The 27,546-nt window shown below is 34.8% G+C and overlaps 2 protein-coding genes across 10 annotated transcripts in view; one reads left to right on the forward strand and one right to left on the reverse strand.

The window, feature by feature from the left end:
• The window catches only part of LOC136037366 (mediator of RNA polymerase II transcription subunit 4-like), a 63,433-nt gene that overhangs the window by 972 nt on the left and 34,915 nt on the right, over window positions 1-27,546 (forward strand). Inside the window, exon 2 of the mRNA XM_065720087.1 lies at window positions 23,820-24,056. Within this exon, the coding sequence (XP_065576159.1) occupies window positions 24,046-24,056 (11 nt within the window). The 5' untranslated portion in view covers window positions 23,820-24,045. The remainder of the gene's footprint in view (window positions 1-23,819; window positions 24,057-27,546) is intronic.
• LOC136037365 (zinc finger protein ZFP2-like) lies at window positions 494-27,534 on the reverse strand. 9 transcript variants are annotated; one of them, XM_065720076.1, is made up of 4 exons: window positions 27,441-27,534; window positions 12,023-12,171; window positions 7,887-7,922; window positions 494-3,132 (listed from the first exon to the last, which is right to left on the reverse strand). In XM_065720076.1, exons 2-4 carry the CDS (start codon window positions 12,045-12,047, stop codon window positions 1,361-1,363), a joined length of 1,833 nt encoding a protein of 610 aa, XP_065576148.1. In that variant the 5' UTR covers window positions 12,048-12,171; window positions 27,441-27,534; the 3' UTR covers window positions 494-1,360. The 9 variants fall into 9 exon arrangements, with proteins under 9 accessions (XP_065576148.1, XP_065576150.1, XP_065576153.1 ...); XM_065720078.1 differs by having other exon boundaries at window positions 27,339-27,512; XM_065720081.1 differs by having other exon boundaries at window positions 12,023-12,167; window positions 27,441-27,487.

Below are 27,546 nucleotides of genomic sequence, written 5' to 3' on the forward strand. Positions count from 1 at the left end.
ACGAACAGAAATTATTACGCATATGAGGGGTTTGCCTCCTCGTAATACCTCGCTGTTTACGCTAAAGTATTTTTAGTAATTTCAACTATTTATTCCACGGCCCTTGTGATTCAGGGGTCATTCTTAAGGAATTGGGACAAAATTTAAGCTTTAGTGTATAGAGCGAGGTATCGACGAGGGGTGATCCCTCTCATATACGCAATAAAAACATACAAATATAGAAGTTCGCTACGTAAGTTAATTCGTAAGTTATGTATATTTTTTACTTAGAAAACGTTCGTTAAAAAATAAAAAGTCTTATGAAAGGTCTTAAAAAAGTGAAGCGCCTTTTGTGGGGTGTTTTATTTAATTTTTTAAAATTCACCATTGGTCGGACAAGTTTCAAAGACCTTTTTTGCTGTTTATCGGTAACTTGACACAACTTCGAAGGCAAAAGCAACAAGAAACAGTCTCAGGACCTGAAAACGACAATAGTTCTAAGCAACAATTCTAATTAAAATTTTTTATTATGATTTAAAACGTCTGAAATGCATATATAACAGTCACATTAAAAACTGAAAAAAATGCGCAGAAAAAAACATTGTGTGTACGGATTCCCATACATACAAACAAATTTAGTCATTTGGAGACTATACAGTTTTCTTTATATCTAAAGTCAGAGCAACAGCTTATATATTGCTTCTGCTTATGTTGGGAAGGTAATCAATTCAGGGGGAGGGGTATGTTGCCCTCTGTTTCCCTCCTTCCAGCTTGTATTATGAATATACCTTTTTAGGAGCCAATATTGGACTGTTGACTTAGATTGGATAAATTCACTTATAGAGATTAGTTGATTAAGACCATACTCTGAAACAAAAGTTAATAAGACATTTTTCATATCTCTTCAAATTCCATTTTTTGAAAAAAAATTAATTTTTTTTTAAAGCTCATGTGCCACTGTATATTCTGTCAACACCCATGAAGTGAAAATTCAAAAAGAAAATTTTCATTATCTATATTTTTTTATACCCTACTGGTCCAAATATCCTGAAATGGTTCTTTTAGTATCATTATTGCAGTATTCACAACTATGGGATCTATTATGGCTAATCAAAGAAGGCTTTTGACTAAATACCTTATCACATAGCCTATTGATAGTCAAATGAGGCCTTCGATTAAACTGTTAATTGCAGATTTTACATTAGTATGGTTTTTGCCATTGCGTGATCTCATAAGCTTGGTCAAATAGTTCCATGAAAATTTTGAATTACATGTTTTACACTTGTATGGTTTTTCACAATTGTGTGTTCTTTTGTGCTCGATTCAAGTATATTTGCCGGAAAAGCTTTTATTGCATGTATTACACCAGTATGGTTTTTCTCTAGTGTGTCTTTGTATGATTATTCAAATGATTTATTTGAGTGAAACTTTGATTACATATTTTACATTTGTATGGTTTTTCACCATTGTGCAACCGCATATGAACAGTTAAACCACCGCTGTATGAAAAATTCTTATTGCATATTTTACACTGGTATGGTTTTTCACCACTGTGAGACCTAATGTGACTAATCAAATGAGGCCTTTGAGAAAAATTTTTGTTGCATATTTTACATGCAAATGGTCTTTCGCCAGTGTGTACCCTCATGTGAAGAGTCAAAGATTCATTTCGGGGAAATCTTTTGTTGCATATTTTACATTCGTATGGTTTTTCGCCATTGTGTGATCTCATATGAGTAGTCATGTGGTTCCATGAAAATTTTGAATTACATATTTTACACTCGTATGGTTTTTCCCCATTGTGTATCCTATTGTGCGCAGTCAAAGACTGGTTGGATGAAAAGCTTTTATTGCATATACTACACTGGTATGGTTTTTCCCCAGAGTGTCCCTTTGTATGTCTAATCAAATGACTGTTTTGAGTGAAACTTTGGCTACATATTTTACATTTGTATGGTTTTTCGCCATTGTGCGACCGCATATGAACTTTTAAACTACTGCTGTATGGAAATTTTTTATTGCATATTTTACACTGGTATGGTTTTTCACCACTGTGAGATCTAATGTGACTAATCAAATGAGGCCTTTGAGAAAATTTTTTGTTACATATTTTACATTCATATGGTTTTTCACCAGTGTGTAACCTCATGTGAATAGTCAAAACAGGCTTTTCAGCAAATGTTTTGTTGCATATTTTGCATGCGTATGGTTTTTCGCCAGTGTGTAACCTCATGTGAACAGTAAAGTTTGATAAATTAGATATCTTTTTATTGCATACTTTGCATTTGTATGGTCGATCACCATTCTGATACCTTGATTGAAGAGGCAAACTGCCACTATTTGAAATTTTGTTCTTATATATTTTTTGTTGGTATGCTTCACTACTATTACTTGCTGACTGGTTTAAAAACCGTTTCTTGGAAGTTTTCAACCGGTTGGTCTTTTTGCAGCTCTTTGGATGGCATGAATATACTTTTTTTATATCGCTAGAAGTCGAGCCATAATGTGAAGAATTTGAATGGCGACTGGGTCCTAAATCTAACGATAGTATACTAGCCACTGATGAAATAACAGGTGACTCAAGCCAAGTTGTATTTTTGGAAAAATGTCCCTTCAAAAGTAAATGCTCTTTAGGGTCACAAATATTTTCCTGTAAACAGATTGGGCACTTCCTAGCATGTCCAAGTTGATGTTCGACAAAATGTGACGCAAAGTCAGAATAATCTTTAATTACTGAAGGACATTTATCACACTCAATTGGTGATAATTTCTCACATCCAGTGCTCTCATGGAGGTCTAACATCAAATAACAGTTTTCAATTTTTCCACAAATATTGCATCGCCAGATACCAGCTGCCACTTCATCTATAACACTTCTAGGTAGTTTCTGTAACATAATCACTGGCTTTGCCTTCAAAAGAGGTCTTGGATGAACATTATTTAAATTATTCATTAAGGATAAGCCATCATTTTTGAAGTCTTGAAAACTTGCATAATGCTCATCAACAAACAAATGAACTGGGTGAGGCACCAGAATCTCACAAACTTGATTTTTTCCTGATTCTCCACAAATACTAGAAATGTTAACAAAAGATAACATATTGACCTTCCTTGTGAACTTCTTATAGCAAAACAGTAGATCTACTTTCAACTCTGAAATAAGAAGTGTAATTAAAACTTAGACTTAGTTAGATGCATCCAATTATTTTCAAAAGCTACTTTTTAATGTAGGGAGCTTGACCATAAAATGACATTGATATTAAAAAAAAGAAGAATACAAAGGAAAAAAAGTCTACTAATATAATTCATAAACAGAAACAAGGATTTTTTGAGCCAGTGGAAAAAAGACAATAAAAAGACAAAGCTGATATATCAGCAACAACCTCTACCAATTTGTCATCATTACAAAAAAAAAACGGAAAGAAAAAATGCATATACAAATGCACAAAGTAACTTTTTGAAGCAAGCACAGTACAAAAACAGAGAAAGATTGAATAAAAATCAAGCAAAAACAAGAGCCAAGAGCTCATATGGCACTTATCGCGAGGTCAGAAGAGCCAGGAGCTTCTTCGCGTCAAGTTTCTTTACGATCTCTCCACTCTAAGCATTTTCCAAGATTTCCAATTCCTCTCTCCAACTCCCCCCAATGTCACCGGATCTGGCCAGGATTCAAAACAAGAGCTTTGAGACACGAGGTCCTTCTAAATATCAAATTTCATTCAGATCGGATAACCTGTTTCTAAGTTAAAAATACCTCACTTTTTCTAATTTTTCCGAATTAACCGTCTGTCCCCCCCCCCAGATGGTCAGATCGGGGAAGCGAACATTGATGGTTTAATCGGGTCGGGTGCCTGATATGTCTGTAAACTTTCATTGATTGCTATGTTGATCACGTATTTAGTTTTGGATCTTCTTCATGTAAAAATTTGGGTGGTTCAGGATTTGCACCTGAGACCTCTCACACGCTAAGTGAGAATCATACCCCGAGACCAAAAGCCATACTTAAGAAGAGCAAGCATTTGTTTTATCGGCAAATAAAATTCTTCTCAACTATCTTGTTTGCTTGCTCCCCCCCCTTCAGATGGTCGAATCGGGGAAGAGACTGTTTTTAATTTAACCTCGTCTGGTCCCTGATACGCTTACCAACTTTCTTCAACCTAGCTTATCTGGAAGTATCCAAACTAGCAAAAGCAGAACCGACAGACTAACAGAAATTGCGATCATTATATGCCACTTGGTTAATAACATGTGCCATAAAAATGAAAGACCAGTCAAAATTTACATATCTTAGGCAAAATTAGCTGTCCTAGCTAAGTGGTTAGCATGCATGATTGGAAATACTTTGTACAAGGGGGGCATATTCAATTTCCAGCGCGGTCAGTTATTTGGTTTGGGATGCGGTCAGTGGCGTGACTCTGTAATATCAGGCGGAGTCAATCCAGCTCTAAATGAGTACCAGGAGAAATCTAGGGAAGATAAGCACAAAGGGTCTGCAAAAGCAAAGGGTTGTTGGCTGTCAGCCTCCCAGTACAATTAACTCCCCCATAGCCGGTCCCAAGCCCGGTTGAAAAAGGAGGAGGGGCCGACGGGGGAGGGGACCCGTCGGTTAAATAAATTCCCATGAAACATCTATGAAGAAATTAATAGTCCCAGAAATATAGTGCCTGCTACGGCGTCCCCGGTTTCAAGTGACGCGATCTCGCTCTCTGGAATAGCAGTGAGATCAAAAAGTGTGCGAGCTATTCCCTGCGAAATAAATCTACAGAAGTATGAATTCCGAGTCTATAGCTGGAATGTGAGATCCGTGAAGCATGAATCAACAAGGCTAGTGATGGCTATAGAAATGAATTGTTACCAAGCAGATGTTCTTTGTCTATCAGAGACAAGATTGAATGGAGTGTCTGAAGAAACCATGCCAGTCCGTGATTCCGACAACTCTTACTTATTTCTCAGCTCTGGTGCGCATGATGGATCTGGTGACCATGGAGTCAGATTTATGATAGGGCGCCGTGCGCAAAAAGCTCTTCTTGCATGGGATCCAGTGAACCCGAGAATAGCCAGACTAAAACTTAAGGAAGATTATTCAACTTTTCTATCATTACTGTCTACGCACCAACGAGAGTGGCAACGAATGCTGATAAAGACTCATTCTAATCTGATCTGGAAATTACAATGCCGAAATGCTCTAAACGAGACTTCCTAATTCTAGCGGGTGACTGGAACTCACGGGTTGGCCTAACAGACCCCAATGTTCGCGATATTTTTGGTCCTTTCACATATGGCCAACGGTGATAGACTCCAGTGAGATCTCCAGTTCGCGAGATCTCATAACCTTTTCATCACCAACACAATGTTCCAACACAAACCCTCTCAAAGGTTAACTTGGCGCTCAAACGATGGCTCCACAGCTGCCCAAATTGAACATATATTGATCCGTTAGCGTTGGCGCTCCTCAGTCATTGATTCTCGAGCTTATAGAGGGGCATGCACGGGGTCAAAACCTGGGAGGGATCATACGCTTGTAGGTGCGAAAATATTCTAGAAGTTGAGCGCGAGGAAGAGAAAACCCCCCTAAAAAGGAAATTAGACGTGGAGAAAATGAAAATCCAAACAGTGAAAGAAGACTTTTGCCTGAAGTTACAGAACCGGTTTGCGAGCCAGACAGACTGCGATAAAGACCCTACCAACCAATGGAGAAAATTCCGCAACACCACGGAAAAGATGGTTGCTGAAGTTATCGGCTATGACGATGAAAATTTATGTCTGAGAAAACTGTAAAGCTAATCGAGGCTAGGCGACAGGCATCAAACGCATCAATTGCAATAAAAAAGGTGCTACGTAAACAGGTTAAATCCAACTTGCGTCAGGACCACCAACAATTTTGGGATGAGGTTGCTATAGAGATGGAAAAAGTTGCCAGAAATAATGATACGAGAATCCTGTATAGAACCCTCAAAGAAGTAACTGGAAAAAAGTCACCTATCGCTGGTCCTCTAAAAGACGCTCAAGGAAGCATGTTCCTTGATGTGCAAGGTAAACTTGATCATTGGAAGAATCACTTTAAAAACCTCATTAATTACAAATACAGATGGGCAAGATGCAACCCCATTGCTGCCACCAACAGCTAAAAGACCACCATATGAAGCCGACATGGCACCACCTTCAGCTTCAGAGATCCTAAGCGTGATAAAACAGCTAAAAAACAATAAGTCACTTAGAGAAGATGGTCTCCCTCCTGAGGTTTACAAGGCCTCTCACCACACGTTAAAGCGCAGCAGCTAGAAACCCTCTTCAGTCTGATATGGGAGAAGAAGACCTTCCCGTTTGATTGGAAGGTGTCAGTGATAATCCCAGTATTTAAAAAGGGGGACAAATACGACAGCCGTAACTACCGAGGGATATCACTCATAGATATGGCTACCAAAGTATTTGCGATAATTTTGCTTAAAAGGTTCAAAGAAGCAAGGAATGAGCGAAAACGTGAAAATCAATACGGGTTATGAACAGGGAGAGGGTGCAGTGACCAGATCTTCACTCTTCGCCTTATTCTTCAACAGTGCAAACGTTACAATCTCCCCATATTTAACATATTCTTTGATTTTTTGGCAGCGTTTGACTCAGTAACCCACGGAAACCTTTGGCGAATCATGTGGAAGACGGTATGCCAGTTGAATTCTTGGAGTTGTTGAAAGCCTACTACGAACATTGCAGATCGATCGTAAGAGTGCTGGACGGAGAAGCTGAGCCCTTCAATGTAGAAAGCAGTGCGAAACAGGGGTGTACATTGTGCCCTGTTTTGTTTAACTACTGTATAGATTGGATTCTAAAAAGGACATTCTCAAGTTTTGATGGTGTTGTTATGGGATCGGGGATTAATGTGTCTGACCTGGACAACACGGATGACATCGACACTCTTGCTGCTGATCCAGCAACTGCCCAAGCAATGTTAAATAAAACTGCACATTTCTCTCAGCTACTGGGTATGAAGATCAACACGGCCAAAACTAAAGTCATGGATCTAAATATACAGTTGGATTATCACCTTGTTCTTTACAGACAAGAGTTGGAAAGAAATTGATAGCATCATTTATCTTGGCTCAGTAATAACCCTCATGGAGGCTGCGACCTGGACGTACAGAACAGAATAAATAAAGCCCAGGCTGTCTTCTCACAACTCTGCCGCCATTTGAGGAACCAGCGGGAGATCAGCATGAAGACAAAATTATCTATATATAAAGCGGCTGTTAGATCTGTCCTGTTTTATGCAGTCGAAACTTGGCCGCTGAAGGCACTTCATGTCCATGAATTGGAAGTCTTTGATCGCTGCTGTCTACGAAAAATCCTGAAGATTCGATAATCCGACAGAATCTCAAATGTTGATATGCACCACCACTGCTGTAAAATCAAACCGCCACGATTGTCAAACAGAGAAGACTGCGTTGGCTTGGTTATGTGCTTAGAAGACCCAATAACGGCATCATAAAGCAAGTACTTCTAGCTGCCCCATTGCCAGATTGGCGCAGGCGACCTGACAGTCAATTAAAGAATTGGTGGGCAACTGTCAAAAACAAACTCAACCCCGATGGCGGATTTCGAAGATTTGGCAGAAAGTGGGAGAGCTGCTGGCTCCGGTTTGCTGAAGAGTTGGCACAAGATCGTGACAAATGGGAGTCAACCATATGTAGTCTTCTAGATGCCAGGTGAGGCGTCCTCGTCTGGTCACGCTACAAGTATAGGGCACTTCCAAGTTCCAAGTTCCTTTTATTACCAATATCCATCCATTTATAAACAAAAAATATCCCAAAGGGCTCAATGGCCCGTTATTTGGGGAAAAAAAAAACAACAAAACAAAACATAAATAACTATTAATTACATTCACACTTAAAATATATTTAGAGTCTACTCACCAATCCTCACCCGAGTACAACCGGTCTCCGCACGACCTACTTACAAAAAATAAATAAAAATAAAAAAATATATATACATCGAGGATCCAACACTCACACCACCCAAATCTACATAAATAAATTCAATCTAAATAATTAAATAAATAAATTAAATCTTGATAACTAAACAATATAAATAACTGATCAATATTATAATTTAATTTATTTTTTTTTTATTAAAAAATTCTTCAACCGTTTCTTGAAGGATCCTATGGTACAGGACCGTCGAATCCCAACAGGAATGGAATTCCAGGCACGTCCGACAGCAACTATCAGACCAAAGTCCGAGCGCACTGCAGGGGTGGATGGCACTAGCACATCATCCTTGTTTCTAGTTTCATAAGGACTGACATTTCGAACAATTTCAAAAAGCCCGGAAAAACTTGATGGAAGGTCTCCACGGAAATACTGAAACGCAATGAAAGAGAGGTGTAATGTATGAATATCTTTAATCTTCAGAAGTTCAACAGAAATATGGGTGGTAGACTGAAGAACTTTTGCTGCTTTCAGTTGGAGATTATGTAAAGGTGTACACCTTTACACCTTTACATCCTGGCTAAAGGGTCATGGAATGGAGACCAGAACTGCTGTTTTGGACCTTAAGGGTTTAGTGCTGGCATGCTTACTTGCATTTCCAAAATTATTAAACCCTATCCACTGACCTAAATTGCATTTATGTTACTAATTGATTTAGTTTTAAAAATTAGGAAATACACAACTTTGCATTAAATTGTAATAAATTGGACTTCCAAAAAAATAAACAGTGCCCTGTTTCAAATTGAGGTCTTTATGTATATAATTTTAATTTCAACTGCCTCCCTAAATGATAAAAGTAAAAAGTTTACTGTGGAGCCTAAGGCTACTTCATCAAAAAGGGCTAAGTGATCTGGAGAGCAATCTGGAGATCTGCAAGTTTAGTCAAAATTGAGTAAAATAATATATACCACAGGGATTTATTTACTAAAAGCTAGTGTTTGTGTAGCCTTTTTCCCAATGGTTGATGGCTTCTGCACCATCAACTTTTATACAAGAGCACCAGACTCAATTCACACCTCAATTAACTTTAGGATCTATTTTGATCTTTTGCAAAAATCATAGAATGTTCAAAGTATAGCTCATTTTTAAAGCAGAATGAAAAAATGCGTTTCTAAAAGTATTTTTCAAACACTTCTCATAATTTTCTTTTGATTTTACCTTTCTCAATCTTTTTTCTATAATTGGATTGGTAATTGAAATGGAGTAACTATTCCAGTGTAGTGTTGTTAATCTAATTAAGTCGAAACCATCAGGAATTCACTTGAAAAAAAACTTTTTCAGTAAAATTGAAAACCAACATTAAACTAAGCAATACCAGAAAAAAATCAAATAATAGTTCAAATGATGTGGAGCGAGTCTTAATGAACAAGTGAAAGTCAAAATGAACAGAAAACTAAGTCTAACTTAAAAAAGAAACAAATCAACAGATGCATGATTAACATTCCATATTCCTTCTCAAGACCATAAAATAATTGAAAATTTACAGCTAAAATCTTCAACAGATCATTTTAAAAACAAAACTCGTACTAATATAATCAATGCAATCATACTTTTCTTCAACCATTTATTGTCCTTGATAACCTCCCCTTTTTTCTCAATGTCAGAATTAAAATCAATTTTATCCAATCAAACCCATCTTATATTTCTTTAAAGGACCCCAAAAACCTCGGAAAAAATCAGGTTAACACTATTAGCAACTTCTGAAAAACTACCTGCTGGTTTGACAATATAGATGCACATTGTTCTGGAAGTCTTAACTAAATGCTCTTTGCTGTTCTTAAGATTGGAGAGGGGGGTAAAATATAGTAGAGCTGCAAGCAAAATGCGGTAACTGCAATTATTCTGCATATTATGAAGTAAGAATTTTTTTTTTAACATGTTTCCATCTCAAAATATCCCTAGTATTCAGTAGATCCCAGATAGCCTATTGCACCTGAAATGAACAAAAAAAAAAAGCAAATAACCAGCTTGGTGGTATGAAAATAAGGAAACAAGTTTGTTTCAGAGTATTATTTTACTTAGGAAAAAATCACAATAAAAATATGGCACTTGTGGCAAAGTCAGAAGACCCAAGAGCTTCTTCCCACTAAGTTTCATTAAAACTTCTCCACTCTAAGTGTTTTCCAAGGTTTCTAGTTTCCCCCTCCAAAACCCCCTAATGGCACTGGATCCAGTCAGGATTTAAATTAAGATCTCTGAGACATGAGGTCCTTCTAAATATCAAACTTCTTTAAGATCTGGTAACCTGTTTGTAAGTTAAAAACACCTCATTTTTTCTGATTTTTCCAAATTAACCATTCTTCCACTGCCCCCCAGATGGTGAAATTGGGGAATTGACTATTTCTAATTAATCTGGTTGGGTCCCTAATATACCTACCAGCTTTCAGTGATTGCTATATTGATCATGTATCTAGTTTTGGATCTCCTTCATGAAAAAAACGAAATGGTCCAGGATCCAAACCCAAGACCTCTTGCACCCTAACCAAGAATCATACCCCTCGGCCACAAGCCATACTTAAGAAAAACACTCATTTGCTTTATAGGCAAATGAAATTCTTCTCAACTATCTTGTTTGCACATTCCCCCCCCCTCAGACGGTCAAATCGGGGAAGAGACTATTTCTAATTTAATCTAGTCTGGTCCCTAATATGCCCACCAACTTTCATTGTCATAGGTTATCTGAAGCGCCCAAAGCTACAAATTCCCCCCAACTCCTCCAAAGAGAAAAAATCTGGTCTGATTATGTCAATAACGTATCTAGGAAATGTGCTCATTCTTCCCACCAAGTTTCATCCTGATCTCTACACTCTAAGCATTTTCCAAGATTTCTGGTTTCTCTTCCCAATTCCCACCAATGTCACCGGATCCAGTCGGGATTTAATATAAGAGCTCTGAGACACGAGATCTTTCTAAATGTCAAATTTCATTAAGATCTGATATCCCATTTGTAACTTAAAAATATATAATTTTTTCAATTTTTCCAAATCCCCCCCAACTCCCCCAAAGAGAGCCAGTACAGTCTGATTATGTCAATCACGTATCTAGGCTTTGTGCTTATTCTTCCAACCAACCATCATCACAATCTCTCCACTCTAAGCATTGTCCGAGATTTCTAGTTTCCTCCTCCAGCTCCCCCCCCAATGTCACCAGATCCAGTCAGGATTTAAAATAAGAGCTCTGAGACACGTGATCCTTCTAAATATTAAATTTCATTAAGATCCAATCACCTTTTTGTAAGTTAAAAATACCTAATTTTTTCTAATTTTTCCAAATTACCAAATTAGGTACCCCCACCAAATTCCCCACAGAGAGCGGATCCAGTCTATTTTAAGTCAATCATGTATCTAGGACTTGTTCTAAATCTTCCCAACAAGTTTCATCCTGGTCTCTCCACTCTAAGCATTTTCCAAGATTTCTGGTTTCTCCCCCCAATGACACTGGATCTGGTTGGGATTTAAAATAAGAGGTCTGAGTTACAAGGTCTTTCTAAATCAAATTTCATGAACATTTAATCACTTGTTCATAATTTAAAAATACCTTATTTTTTCTAATTTTTCCGAGTTAAGCCACCCAACTCCCCCAAAGAAGCGCATCTGTTACAGTTATGTCAATCATGTATCTATGACTTGTGATTACCTTTCCCACCAAGTTAAGCCTGATCTCTCCACTCTAATCATTTTCCGATATTTCAGGTTGCCCCCTCGAATTTCCTCAATATCACTGGATCCAGACAGGATTTAAAATAAAATCTCTAAGACACAATAACCTTCTAAATATAAAATTTCATCAATATCCAATCACCCATATGCAAGTTAAAAATACCTCTTTTTTCTAGTTTTTCACAATTAACTGTCCCCCCACTCCCCCTCAGATGGTAGAATCGGGGAAACGAATATTTCTAATTTAATCTGGTCCCTGATATACCAGCCAAATTTTGACATTCTACCATATCTGCAAGTGCCCAAACTAGCAAAACTGGGACAGACAGACAAGCAGAAATTGCAATTGCTATATGCCACTTGGTATAGCGCCATAAGTGCCAAAAAAAATATAAACAGCACCTGGTGTTCCCAGACAGTCACCCATCCAATTACTGACTGTGACCAATGTTGTTTGACTTCTAGGCAGTGCTTTTACTATTCTATTTCAATTCTCCCTGTTTTCACAGCAATTTTCCCTAAAATTCCTTGTTGTTAGGTCTGATTTCTTCCTAGAAAAAAGGGATATTTTACCCTAGATTTCCAAAGAACTTATATGAAAAGCAGAGCACAATATCAAATTGTTATCTTTTTACTTTAGATAACAATTAACATAAAATCTTTTCCAGACATACATTTACAGATATACATTTATTTATTAAGAAAAGAAAACAAACACTATTTGCCTGCCAAGAAAGGCAATAAGCTTGTAAGGGCAAGCAAGGTAATCACCCTCAGCTAATTAAAACCACATTCGTATCACACTACTCAATACAAAAGAAACTCAACTGATGAAGGAAGAAAGGAAAAAAAGAGAAAGGGGAAAAAGAGAAGAAGAAGACAGAAAAAAAATTAACAGAAAAAACTAACAGCAAGTAAATCAGGGAAATGCCTTGAATAGAATGCCAACCTGGAATGGGCCTTACATCAAAATTACTGACGATTCTTTACCCGTGACTTGAAAGCCGGAAGACTAGGCACATTTTTCACACCCTTGGGCAAAATATTCCAAACATGGGGACCATAATGGCGAATCACAAAAGATGCCCCAGTAGCAATCCTAAACTCATGAGTTAAGTTATCAGCTTTTCTTGTATTATGATCATGATGGTCTATATTAAAAATAAAAAGATTTTCAAAAGCAGGGGTGAGCAGGCAATTCAAATATTTATGCAAGAAAATCTGGTTACACTAACCAGAATGCATAAAAACGTTAAATTAAGTGTCATACCCAGCACCTCATTACTTGTAATATTTGCCTTTGTACTGAAGCAAGCCACAGCTTTTGGTATGTTGACAGTTGAAGAAGTTTTATCTTTATTTTTCAACCAGTAGTTGACCAAAATAAGTCAAATAAGGTTGACTCTCACAACTATTTTGGATGTCTTTTTTTTATTAATTTCAGGAGACTAAGAAAATGCTCAGCTTGTTCATTGCTAAAAAAAAAACAAAAAACAAGAAGATCAGCAATATACACTTCCACAGTACTGGGTATTTGATTTTGCAATTGCAAATCTTCAGACCAAGTATCTTCATCCAGTACTACTCAACTGATAGGTCTTGAACTTGGGCATCTCCCCATTAAAGCTTGGTGATATAAGTCATTACTTAAATAGCGACGAAGACCACACTGCCTTTCCATAACAAACAAATACAACGTAGAAACAATAGGGAAAGTTTTTTCAAGACAATGGAAATTATTTATGTAGATATTTCGGCCCTATGTCCAAGGGTCGTCTTCAGCACAATACAATACTATATATATATATAAAAGAACTTACATCAAATTGTGAGAATTAAAACTGAATATAAAAACACTTATTAAAACAATTTTTTTTAAAAATATAGCCCTAGCATCCTTACTTCAGCGAAGTTCAACCAGGACTGGCGAAAAGAATGAAATGAAGAAATATAAACTCATTCAAACTAAAGAGAATAAAATGATTAGATGCAATTTCTTAAAGCTAATCTTGCTTGTTTAGCAGCCTGTCTCAAAGGCCTTTTCGTAGTTGGTTCAGTACTATTATAAATTGGTTTAGTAAAATATTTTGTTAGATCATTTTTAATTAAATTTGAGTATAAAGAATTTAGTGAGTATTCCCCCAAGTCCCTGTTCAAAGAAATATTTTTATTGATTTTGAGATTAATTTCAATTGATTCTCGAACCACCTGTTTTATTCCCAAATCATTACTAATGAGTGAAGAGTTTTCAAAAAGTATCATGTGGGACGGATTATTAAAAATATGCCAACCTAGAGCAGAATCAAAGGAATTGTTGGAACCATTTGAAATTAAGGCCTTGTCTATGTCATTTTTATGCTGATGTAACCTTTTGTCTAGATTCTGATGGGTCCTGCCGACATAGTATTTTCCGCAATCACAGGGTATTTGATAGACCCCTCTTTGGCGAGTAAATGGGGTCTTATCTTTACCCGAATTTAAGAAATTGATGATTTTAAAATTATTAGTAAAAACTACGTACAGATTATTTTTTGTGCAAATATTTTTTAATTTTGTTGTAATCTTTGGGATATACGGAAGATAGACAATATTTGAGGGCTTATCAATAGCCTCACACTGTGAAGTATCTTCTTCGATTTTACAAGAATGTCTTTTTATTCTACGGCTAATTATTTTATTTACAAAAGGAATGGGGTATCCATTACCAAAAAGAATATCTCTGATAAAATTTATTTCTGCATTTATATATGAATGGGAGCAAATATTTAGGGCACGATCAATGAGGGAAATTACAACTGCTCTTTTAACTTGTGGGGGGTGATTTGAATTAAAGTGAAGATATCTATTGTTTTGTGTTGGCTTTCGATATATAGTAAAATCCAGTTCATCAGCTTTACGAATAATTAATACATCTAAAAACGGTAGTTTATTTTCAATTTCAACTTCAAGGGTGAACTGCAAATTTCGGTCATAAGTGTTAAGATGATCTAAGAAGCCCCGAAGTTCAGCTTCCCCATAATTCCAAAGTGAAATTACGTCATCCATATAACGACCCCAATAGACATGTTTTAGAAAATAAGAATTCAATGCCCAATTCTCAAGATTCTCGACGTAAATATTTGCTAGTAGCCCGGATAAAGGTGCCCCCATGGGTAATCCATTTTTTTGCTGATAAAAAGAATCGCGAAATTGAAAATACATAGAAAACTTATTACAAATTTTAACAAGAGTCATTAAAACTTCACAATCAATTCCTGTCGCTGAAGTCTCGATCAAGTGGTAATTTTCTTCTATTTTGTTTTTTAATAATTCCTCTGAAATAGTTACATCTATATTTGTGTACATGGAAACAATGTCGAAACTACTAACTATTGTGTTTTCTGAAATACTTGTGTTGCTAAGTTTTTTAATCAAATCTGCCGAGTTATGAATATAGGAATTTTGAGAATACAATAAAGGTTTGAAAGCTGCACAAAGCCATTTTCCAATATTGGCAGCGGGAGCTTTAGTACAAGCCACAATAGGTCTTAAGGGAATACCCTGTTTATGTATTTTTGGTAAACCGTAGAGTTTAGGACAGAAACTACCACGGGGAAAAAATTTATTGTATAGTTGTGGGGTGATTTTACCATTTTGTTTTAGCTGCTTTAATTCATTTATAATATTATTAGTGAACTGATCAGTAGGATCATGAGTTATTGTTTGATATGTAATTGTGTCATTTAAATGCGAAAAAATTTTGTTGTCATAGTCTGTTGTATTCATGACAACAAGTGAATTGCTTTTGTCTGCTTTAGTTATTATAATAGAAGGATCTTTTCGGAGATTAGATAGTATTTTTATGTCATGCAGATTTTCCGGTGTGGAATTAGTAGGAGGCTTAAACTTTTTTTGGCTATTATAGAGGATATTTATTAGACCAGATCTAACTTCATCCGGGTTAGAGACAGAAGGATAGTGTTTATGCAAAGCGGACTCTAGAGAGGAAACTATATCTGCCACAGGAACCTGTTTCGGTAGGAAAGAAAATTTTGGACCTTTTTCTAGTGTTTCAATTTCCTGGGGTTCCAATGTTTTAGAAGAGAGGTTAACGATAGCAGGCCCAGGAGTGAATCTTGGAGAATAAATACGGTTTCTCATCGAAGATTCATTTCGTAAGCCCTCTAATTTTTTATAGAGGCGTTCCTTGGACAAGCGAAAATCGTGGCTAAACAAATTCCTTTCTAATCTAACAACTTGAGCAAAATCAACGGTGGACAGGTTTTCCAGCAAAAAAGTTTCCAACGATTTTCTCTCTGAAGAAATAATATGTCGTTTCTGTTTTTTGTCCTTAATAATATGGACTAGGGTTTTTAACTGTAGTGTATGGGCAAATTGCGCTTCTTTTCGGGTATTTAAATGTAATTTATATCTTAAAGACTTTGGAATAAGGTTTTTCTTTCTACAGGATTCTAAAAATTTTTGTTGATTGATAATATTAGCATGTTTTTTACCTAGACTAATAAAATAAAAGATATCATAGGTCAACTGCTCCCCATAAGCTAGACGAAAATAGCGACGAAGACCACACTGCCTTTCCATAACAAACAAATACAACGTAGAAACAATAGGGAAAGTTTTTTCAAGACAATGGAAATTATTTATGTAGATATTTCGGCCCTATGTCCAAGGGCCGTCTTCAGCACAATACAATACTATATATATATATAAAAGAACTTACATCAAATTGTGAGAATTAAAACTGAATATAAAAACACTTATTAAAACAATTTTTTTTAAAAATATAGCCCTAGCATCCTTACTTCAGCGAAGTTCAACCAGGACTGGCGAAAAGAATGAAATGAAGAAATATAAACTCATTCAAACTAAAGAGAATAAAATGATTAGATGCAATTTCTTAAAGCTAATCTTGCTTGTTTAGCAGCCTGTCTCAAAGGCCTTTTCGTAGTTGGTTCAGTACTATTATAAATTGGTTTAGTAAAATATTTTGTTAGATCATTTTTAATTAAATTTGAGTATAAAGAATTTAGTGAGTATTCCCCCAAGTCCCTGTTCAAAGAAATATTTTTATTGATTTTGAGATTAATTTCAATTGATTCTCGAACCACCTGTTTTATTCCCAAATCATTACTAATGAGTGAAGAGTTTTCAAAAAGTATCATGTGGGACGGATTATTAAAAATATGCCAACCTAGAGCAGAATCAAAGGAATTGTTGGAACCATTTGAAATTAAGGCCTTGTCTATGTCATTTTTATGCTGATGTAACCTTTTGTCTAGATTCTGATGGGTCCTGCCGACATAGTATTTTCCGCAATCACAGGGTATTTGATAGACCCCTCTTTGGCGAGTAAATGGGGTCTTATCTTTACCCGAATTTAAGAAATTGATGATTTTAAAATTATTAGTAAAAACTACGTACAGATTATTTTTTGTGCAAATATTTTTTAATTTTGTTGTAATCTTTGGGATATACGGAAGATAGACAATATTTGAGGGCTTATCAATAGCCTCACACTGTGAAGTATCTTCTTCGATTTTACAAGAATGTCTTTTTATTCTACGGCTAATTATTTTATTTACAAAAGGAATGGGGTATCCATTACCAAAAAGAATATCTCTGATAAAATTTATTTCTGCATTTATATATGAATGGGAGCAAATATTTAGGGCACGATCAATGAGGGAAATTACAACTGCTCTTTTAACTTGTGGGGGGTGATTTGAATTAAAGTGAAGATATCTATTGTTTTGTGTTGGCTTTCGATATATAGTAAAATCCAGTTCATCAGCTTTACGAATAATTAATACATCTAAAAACGGTAGTTTATTTTCAATTTCAACTTCAAGGGTGAACTGCAAATTTCGGTCATAAGTGTTAAGATGATCTAAGAAGCCCCGAAGTTCAGCTTCCCCATAATTCCAAAGTGAAATTACGTCATCCATATAACGACCCCAATAGACATGTTTTAGAAAATAAGAATTCAATGCCCAATTCTCAAGATTCTCGACGTAAATATTTGCTAGTAGCCCGGATAAAGGTGCCCCCATGGGTAATCCATTTTTTTGCTGATAAAAAGAATCGCGAAATTGAAAATACATAGAAAACTTATTACAAATTTTAACAAGAGTCATTAAAACTTCACAATCAATTCCTGTCGCTGAAGTCTCGATCAAGTGGTAATTTTCTTCTATTTTGTTTTTTAATAATTCCTCTGAAATAGTTACATCTATATTTGTGTACATGGAAACAATGTCGAAACTACTAACTATTGTGTTTTCTGAAATACTTGTGTTGCTAAGTTTTTTAATCAAATCTGCCGAGTTATGAATATAGGAATTTTGAGAATACAATAAAGGTTTGAAAGCTGCACAAAGCCATTTTCCAATATTGGCAGCGGGAGCTTTAGTACAAGCCACAATAGGTCTTAAGGGAATACCCTGTTTATGTATTTTTGGTAAACCGTAGAGTTTAGGACAGAAACTACCACGGGGAAAAAATTTATTGTATAGTTGTGGGGTGATTTTACCATTTTGTTTTAGCTGCTTTAATTCATTTATAATATTATTAGTGAACTGATCAGTAGGATCATGAGTTATTGTTTGATATGTAATTGTGTCATTTAAATGCGAAAAAATTTTGTTGTCATAGTCTGTTGTATTCATGACAACAAGTGAATTGCTTTTGTCTGCTTTAGTTATTATAATAGAAGGATCTTTTCGGAGATTAGATAGTATTTTTATGTCATGCAGATTTTCCGGTGTGGAATTAGTAGGAGGCTTAAACTTTTTTTGGCTATTATAGAGGATATTTATTAGACCAGATCTAACTTCATCCGGGTTAGAGACAGAAGGATAGTGTTTATGCAAAGCGGACTCTAGAGAGGAAACTATATCTGCCACAGGAACCTGTTTCGGTAGGAAAGAAAATTTTGGACCTTTTTCTAGTGTTTCAATTTCCTGGGGTTCCAATGTTTTAGAAGAGAGGTTAACGATAGCAGGCCCAGGAGTGAATCTTGGAGAATAAATACGGTTTCTCATCGAAGATTCATTTCGTAAGCCCTCTAATTTTTTATAGAGGCGTTCCTTGGACAAGCGAAAATCGTGGCTAAACAAATTCCTTTCTAATCTAACAACTTGAGCAAAATCAACGGTGGACAGGTTTTCCAGCAAAAAAGTTTCCAACGATTTTCTCTCTGAAGAAATAATATGTCGTTTCTGTTTTTTGTCCTTAATAATATGGACTAGGGTTTTTAACTGTAGTGTATGGGCAAATTGCGCTTCTTTTCGGGTATTTAAATGTAATTTATATCTTAAAGACTTTGGAATAAGGTTTTCCTTTCTACAGGATTCTAAAAATTTTTGTTGATTGATAATATTAGCATGTTTTTTACCTAGACTAATAAAATAAAAGATATCATAGGTCAACTGCTCCCCATAAGCTAGACGAAAATAGCGACGAAGACCACACTGCCTTTCCATAACAAACAAATACAACATAGAAACAATAGGGAAAGTTTTTTCAAGACAATGGAAATTATTTATGTAGATATTTCGGCCCTATGTCCAAGGGCCGTCTTCAGCACAATACAATACTATATATATATATATAAAAGAACTTACATCAAATTGTGAGAATTAAAACTGAATATAAAAACACTTATTAAAACAATTTTTTTTAAAAATATAGCCCTAGCATCCTTACTTCAGCGAAGTTCAACCAGGACTGGCGAAAAGAATGAAATGAAGAAATATAAACTCATTCAAACTAAAGAGAATAAAATGATTAGATGCAATTTCTTAAAGCTAATCTTGCTTGTTTAGCAGCCTGTCTCAAAGGCCTTTTCGTAGTTGGTTCAGTACTATTATAAATTGGTTTAGTAAAATATTTTGTTAGATCATTTTTAATTAAATTTGAGTATAAAGAATTTAGTGAGTATTCCCCCAAGTCCCTGTTCAAAGAAATATTTTTATTGATTTTGAGATTAATTTCAATTGATTCTCGAACCACCTGTTTTATTCCCAAATCATTACTAATGAGTGAAGAGTTTTCAAAAAGTATCATGTGGGACGGATTATTAAAAATATGCCAACCTAGAGCAGAATCAAAGGAATTGTTGGAACCATTTGAAATTAAGGCCTTGTCTATGTCATTTTTATGCTGATGTAACCTTTTGTCTAGATTCTGATGGGTCCTGCCGACATAGTATTTTCCGCAATCACAGGGTATTTGATAGACCCCTCTTTGGCGAGTAAATGGGGTCTTATCTTTACCCGAATTTAAGAAATTGATGATTTTAAAATTATTAGTAAAAACTACGTACAGATTATTTTTTGTGCAAATATTTTTTAATTTTGTTGTAATCTTTGGGATATACGGAAGATAGACAATATTTGAGGGCTTATCAATAGCCTCACACTGTGAAGTATCTTCTTCGATTTTACAAGAATGTCTTTTTATTCTACGGCTAATTATTTTATTTACAAAAGGAATGGGGTATCCATTACCAAAAAGAATATCTCTGATAAAATTTATTTCTGCATTTATATATGAATGGGAGCAAATATTTAGGGCACGATCAATGAGGGAAATTACAACTGCTCTTTTAACTTGTGGGGGGTGATTTGAATTAAAGTGAAGATATCTATTGTTTTGTGTTGGCTTTCGATATATAGTAAAATCCAGTTCATCAGCTTTACGAATAATTAATACATCTAAAAACGGTAGTTTATTTTCAATTTCAACTTCAAGGGTGAACTGCAAATTTCGGTCATAAGTGTTAAGATGATCTAAGAAGCCCCGAAGTTCAGCTTCCCCATAATTCCAAAGTGAAATTACGTCATCCATATAACGACCCCAATAGACATGTTTTAGAAAATAAGAATTCAATGCCCAATTCTCAAGATTCTCGACGTAAATATTTGCTAGTAGCCCGGATAAAGGTGCCCCCATGGGTAATCCATTTTTTTGCTGATAAAAAGAATCGCGAAATTGAAAATACATAGAAAACTTATTACAAATTTTAACAAGAGTCATTAAAACTTCACAATCAATTCCTGTCGCTGAAGTCTCGATCAAGTGGTAATTTTCTTCTATTTTGTTTTTTAATAATTCCTCTGAAATAGTTACATCTATATTTGTGTACATGGAAACAATGTCGAAACTACTAACTATTGTGTTTTCTGAAATACTTGTGTTGCTAAGTTTTTTAATCAAATCTGCCGAGTTATGAATATAGGAATTTTGAGAATACAATAAAGGTTTGAAAGCTGCACAAAGCCATTTTCCAATATTGGCAGCGGGAGCTTTAGTACAAGCCACAATAGGTCTTAAGGGAATACCCTGTTTATGTATTTTTGGTAAACCGTAGAGTTTAGGACAGAAACTACCACGGGGAAAAAATTTATTGTATAGTTGTGGGGTGATTTTACCATTTTGTTTTAGCTGCTTTAATTCATTTATAATATTATTAGTGAACTGATCAGTAGGATCATGAGTTATTGTTTGATATGTAATTGTGTCATTTAAATGCGAAAAAATTTTGTTGTCATAGTCTGTTGTATTCATGACAACAAGTGAATTGCTTTTGTCTGCTTTAGTTATTATAATAGAAGGATCTTTTCGGAGATTAGATAGTATTTTTATGTCATGCAGATTTTCTGGTGTGGAATTAGTAGGAGGCTTAAACTTTTTTTGGCTATTATAGAGGATATTTATTAGACCAGATCTAACTTCATCCGGGTTAGAGACAGAAGGATAGTGTTTATGCAAAGCGGACTCTAGAGAGGAAACTATATCTGCCACAGGAACCTGTTTCGGTAGGAAAGAAAATTTTGGACCTTTTTCTAGTGTTTCGATTTCCTGGGGTTCCAATGTTTTAGAAGAGAGGTTAACGATAGCAGGCCCAGGAGTGAATCTTGGAGAATAAATACGGTTTCTCATCGAAGATTCATTTCGTAAGCCCTCTAATTTTTTTTAGAGGCGTTCCTTGGACAAGCGAAAATCGTGGCTAAACAAATTCCTTTCTAATCTAACAACTTGAGCAAAATCAACGGTGGACAGGTTTTCCAGCAAAAAAGTTTCCAACGATTTTCTCTCTGAAGAAATAATATGTCGTTTCTGTTTTTTGTCCTTAATAATATGGACTAGGGTTTTTAACTGTAGTGTATGGGCAAATTGCGCTTCTTTTCGGGTATTTAAATGTAATTTATATCTTAAAGACTTTGGAATAAGGTTTTCCTTTCTACAGGATTCTAAAAATTTTTGTTGATTGATAATATTAGCATGTTTTTTACCTAGACTAATAAAATAAAAGATATCATAGGTCAACTGCTCCCCATAAGCTAGACGAAAATAGCGACGAAGACCACACTGCCTTTCCATAACAAACAAATACAACGTAGAAACAATAGGGAAAGTTTTTTCAAGACAATGGAAATTATTTATGTAGATATTTCGGCCCTATGTCCAAGGGCCGTCTTCAGCACAATACAATACTATATATATATATAAAAGAACTTACATCAAATTGTGAGAATTAAAACTGAATATAAAAACACTTATTAAAACAATTTTTTTTAAAAATATAGCCCTAGCATCCTTACTTCAGCGAAGTTCAACCAGGACTGGCGAAAAGAATGAAATGAAGAAATATAAACTCATTCAAACTAAAGAGAATAAAATGATTAGATGCAATTTCTTAAAGCTAATCTTGCTTGTTTAGCAGCCTGTCTCAAAGGCCTTTTCGATAGAAAAACAATAGATATCTTCACTTTAATTCAAATCACCCCCCACAAGTTAAAAGAGCAGTTGTAATTTCCCTCATTGATCGTGCCCTAAATATTTGCTCCCATTCATATATAAATGCAGAAATAAATTTTATCATAGATATTCTTTTTGGTAATGGATACCCCATTCCTTTTGTAAATAAAATAATTAGCCGTAGAATAAAAAGACATTCTTGTAAAATCGAAGAAGATACTTCACAGTGTGAGGCTATTGATAAGCCCTCAAATATTGTCTATCTTCCGTATATCCCAAAGATTACAACAAAATTAAAAAATATTTGCACAAAAAATAATCTGTACGTAGTTTTTACTAATAATTTTAAAATCATCAATTTCTTAAATTCGGGTAAAGATAAGACCCCATTTACTCGCCAAAGAGGGGTCTATCAAATACCCTGTGATTGCGGAAAATACTATGTTGGCAGGACCCATCAGAATCTAGACAAAAGGTTACATCAGCATAAAAATGACATAGACAAGGCCTTAATTTCAAATGGTTCCAACAATTCCTTTGATTCTGCTCTAGGTTGGCATATTTTTAATAATCCGTCCCACATGATACTTTTTGAAAACTCTTCACTCATTAGTAATGATTTGGGAATAAAACAGGTGGTTCGAGAATCAATTGAAATTAATCTCAAAATCAATAAAAATATTTCTTTGAACAGGGACTTGGGGGAATACTCACTAAATTCTTTATACTCAAATTTAATTAAAAATGATCTAACAAAATATTTTACTAAACCAATTTATAATAGTACTGAACCAACTACGAAAAGGCCTTTGGGACAGGCTGCTAAACAAGCAAGATTAGCTTTAAGAAATTGCATCTAATCATTTTATTCTCTTTAGTTTGAATGAGTTTATATTTCTTCATTTCATTCTTTTCGCCAGTCCTGGTTTAACTTCGCTGAAGTAAGGATGCTAGGGCTATATTTTTAAAAAAAATTGTTTTAATAAGTGTTTTTATATTCAGTTTTAATTCTCACAATTTGATGTAAGTTCTTTTATATATATATATAGTATTGTATTGTGCTGAAGACGGCCCTTGGACATAGGGCCGAAATATCTACATAAATAATTTCCATTGTCTTGAAAAAACTTTCCCTATTGTTTCTACGTTGTATTTGTAAGTCATTACTTGTGACCTCCATTCTACATGTCTCTTCTGGAGGCAACACTTTTTCATTTAAAACAGAAAATCTTGCAAACAGTGGCCTTGGAGATTTTGGCTTCCAATTTACTGTATTGGTTTATCCAAAGTCATAATATCAAAGATTTCATCTTCAAACTTAAAATGGTCTTTTATCTGTTTGATCAGGACTAGTATTTTTGACAAGACAGTAAAGAGATATCAATGGTATTGCTTGACTCTTGAGCATTTTTGAGTTTTAATGTTGAATTTCTTACAGCTATTCCCAGATGTGTTTGGTTTAAAGGGAGATAATCACTTGAAAGGTATGCATCCAGTTTGGTAAAAAAAAATCATCCCTGCAAATGTAGTCCAGTTCCTTGAAGTTAGAAGCAACATCATTCACAAGTTTTCTGACACTTTCCTTTAGAAGAAGAAGAAGAAGTGGGAGCTGCAATCAAAAAAAAACTATTCTGAAATCATTGGAGAGGCCAAGAGAGCAGTCCATGAATTCAAGGTATGGATTTGTCAACTTACTTTGTTTTATTTACAAGATAAGGTAATTGGTTGCAGTTGGGTGGTCAAATATGGTTTCTATAAAATACAGAGTAAGAGCAACCCTATGCACAATAAGGTGCTTTATACAGACCTAAAGGGCAAAACAGCATGTCTGTCCTGGTGCAAGATTTTGATGTGCTTTGCACTGAAATAGCTCCTAAATTTGGAACACTTATCTTGGCAAGGAAGTACCTCTGGAAAAGTGGGCATAGATATTTTATGCTGATTCTTCTAGAGTCTAGAGAAGGGACATGCTTGTATAGGATCAACATAAGTGAATAAGGTGGCATGAGTATTTCATATACAAGATATGGGGCATCATGGCAATCATTGACAATGAAGCAAATCTATTGGCTACAAACATGAGATTAATTTAATTGTATCACAGTTCATATAATTAACTTACCAGTGAAGTAAACATAAAACTCAATGCCTTTTTTATGCTCTTTACTAATATAATCATCACTTCCATCACAAATTTAAATTTAAGCTCTTTTTGACCTAACCCAATCCCTCTATTCAACCAAACCCAACCTAGTTTAACCTAACTATAAATAATTTTGGCACTGAGAAAACACAATATTAAGTTCTAGGCTACCTGAATAATATTCCACATTCAAGATTTTGGTAAAATTCTAGTCAATTGACTTCTTGCTATCTTGGATAGGGTTTAGGTTAGGAAAATGAAACTTTTGGGGATGGGTCTACAGGCTAAAGTATGTCCTGGGAAGGCATTTTGAAGTACCCACTTCCACTCCTTCTTCTGCTAGAGGGCCTTGAAATTTGCCTACATGACATGTCTATACATATTGAAATTTTGACATAACAACATTTTACCTGAATTTTTAGTTACTAGTTGCTTTTTCTCAGCCTTTAGTTCTGAAAATGCAATTCCTGTTATTTGAGTAGAATTTTGAGCCATATCAGTGTTTTTTGTTTTTTTTAGTTTAGGAAATGTATTTGCATATCTTTAAAACCTTATAAATTGGGATTGAGCAAAGCTATGAAGCTGAAAACGATTTTGTTGTACTTTAATTAAGCATAAGATCTATTTTGCAAGGTTTCACTTTTGTAACACACATATTTTTAAAGGTTATCAAAGGTAAGGGCCCTCTAGAGGGAGAAGGAGTAGAGTTAGGTACTTCAAAATACCTTCCTGGGACATACTTTAGCCTGTAGACCCATCCCTGAAAGTTTCATTTTCCTAACCAAAACCCTTTCCAAGATAGTGAGAAGTCAATTAACTAGAATTTAACCCAGATTTTTAAAATTTCAACAATTTCAGCATTGTAAGCCTATGTTGCTTCAGAAGTTTATTTTTTTTAACTGAACATATTTAATCCTTCAGATTTTTTCAACCTATCATTTGAAAAAAACAAGCTTTCCCAGAATATCCCTGAAAATTCTAACTTCACCCCAGATTTTCCTGTATTCCTATATTCAACCTAACCCAACATAGTCTTACCTAACTGTAAACAATTTTGGTACTGAGAAAATAAGGTATTATATTATTAAAGATGACCAAGAAAACATAGTATTATTTTGTCAAAATACAACCAATAACTTGTACTTTAATTGAAAATTTGTCATTTTAAGAGCTCAAAAATTGCTTAAATTTGAATTTGTAATAGAAGCAATTATTATATTCATAAAGAGTATATAAAAGGCATCCAGTGGTGTGTTCACTTTATTGGTAAGTCAATTATATGAACTGTGATATATTTACTGAGATTAGTAGTACCTGCACAAAATTCAACAATATTTTGCTTGAAAATTAATTAATTTTTTTCTGTGACTTGTCTGATGCAGTTATTCAAACCCTCAGCCAATCCATTACTATGCTTAAACATTTCTGATATTTCATCAAGAAGTTTTAGATCTTCCTTGCTAAAAAACAAACAAACTGTAAATTCAGGAAATTTATTTGCACTTCTGAAATCTAATAAACTGGGATTGAGCAAGGTTATGAAGCTAGAAACAGTTTCTGGTTAATTTTAAAGTAAACAGTATTACTGGCTTTTGTATAAAGTGAATATACCACTTGATGTCTTTTTTATGCTCTTTACAAATATAATAATTGCTTCTACTGGAAATTCAGATTTAAACACTTTTTGACCTCTTAAAAAGGACCTAAATATGGGTTATAAAAAAGGCTTAAAACATTGGTCTCAGACTTTAAAACATTGGACTCAAATTTTACTGTTTCATTATAAATCCATTTTGTTAATGTTATATTATCCACAAGCAGTGATTTTCCATAATTAAATTGGATAAATAAACTTTATCAATGTTATGGTGTTCTCTTCTTCCTTGACATTGAATTTTTAATAAAAGCATGGGTTTTTGGTCAAAAATATGAAAGCCGCTATTACAAATGCCAGTTATACTGTTTGCTATAAATTTAACTATATTAAATACAGCAATGGCTAGTTTACATATTTAATGTATGCTATGCTTTACCCCCCCCCCCTGATGTGCAAATATATAGCCCAAATTTGTTTCTAAACTATTACGGATTTGTAATTTCAAATATCCCATTATATTGTAAAAAACAACAGAAAACACATGCTTTAATTGAAATTTTTGGCAACAAGGAAGAAGAAAATGCCATAACATTGATAAAATTTATTTATCCAATTCAATTGTGGAAAATCAGTGCTTGTGGATAATATAACATTAAAAAATGGATTTATAATGAAACAGTAAGTTTGAGTCCAATGTTATAAAGTTTGAGACCAATGTTTTAAGCCTTTTTTATACCCCATATTTAGGTCATTTATAGAGGTCAAAAAGTGCTTAAATCTGAATTTCTGGTAGAAGCAATTATTATATTTGTAAAGAATATAAAAAAAGGCATCAAGTGGTATATTCAGTTTATACAAAAGCCAGTAATACTGTTTGCTATAAGTTTACCCAGTTTCCTTGTCCTTAATTTCAACAAAAGATCTATTTTACAAGGTTTCACTTTTATAACACAAAAAGATTTATAAGGTAAACAAAAGTCACTGCCCTCTTGAGAGACAAAGTGGAGGTAAGAAATACCTTCCCAGGACATACTTCACTCTGGAGACCCATCCCTGAAAGTTTAGTTTTCTTAACCTAACGCCTTTTCAAGACGGCAAAAGAGTAGCTAAACTAGAGTTTTACTATCTTGTGATCCCTAGGGCATAGACTACTATGTATAGATTAAGGATCAGATTTGTTTACTCGGTCTGAAGGCAAGGAGAGAAAGTTCACTTGCTTCTATTCTTCAATAGCTGCAAGGCACAACTAATCCTCCTTTACATCGGTAGTTTGCACCAATCCATCCCTAAATAAGAACATAGCCTAAGTTCTAGGCTACCTAATTAATATTCCACGTCCCAGATTGTTTAAATTTCGGCAACTTCAGTCCTTTCAGCACTTCTGCGATTTCAAGCGAAATCCTGCGATTTGATGATAATGACAAA

This window comes from Artemia franciscana, chromosome 16, assembly GCF_032884065.1.
Source record: "Artemia franciscana chromosome 16, ASM3288406v1, whole genome shotgun sequence".
NCBI lineage: Eukaryota > Metazoa > Arthropoda > Branchiopoda > Anostraca > Artemiidae > Artemia > Artemia franciscana.

Coding starts and splice junctions, on each gene's coding strand:
- LOC136037365 (XM_065720076.1), bottom strand. CDS start 12,047: ATGGGTGACTGTCTGGGAACACCAG. Junction 7,923..12,022: donor TGACTGTCTGGGAACACCAG/GTGCTGTTTATA, acceptor TTTTGTAAGTAG/GTCGTGCGGAGACCGGTTGT. Junction 3,133..7,886: donor TTGTACTCGGGTGAGGATTG/GTGAGTAGACTC, acceptor TTCTTATTTCAG/AGTTGAAAGTAGATCTACTG.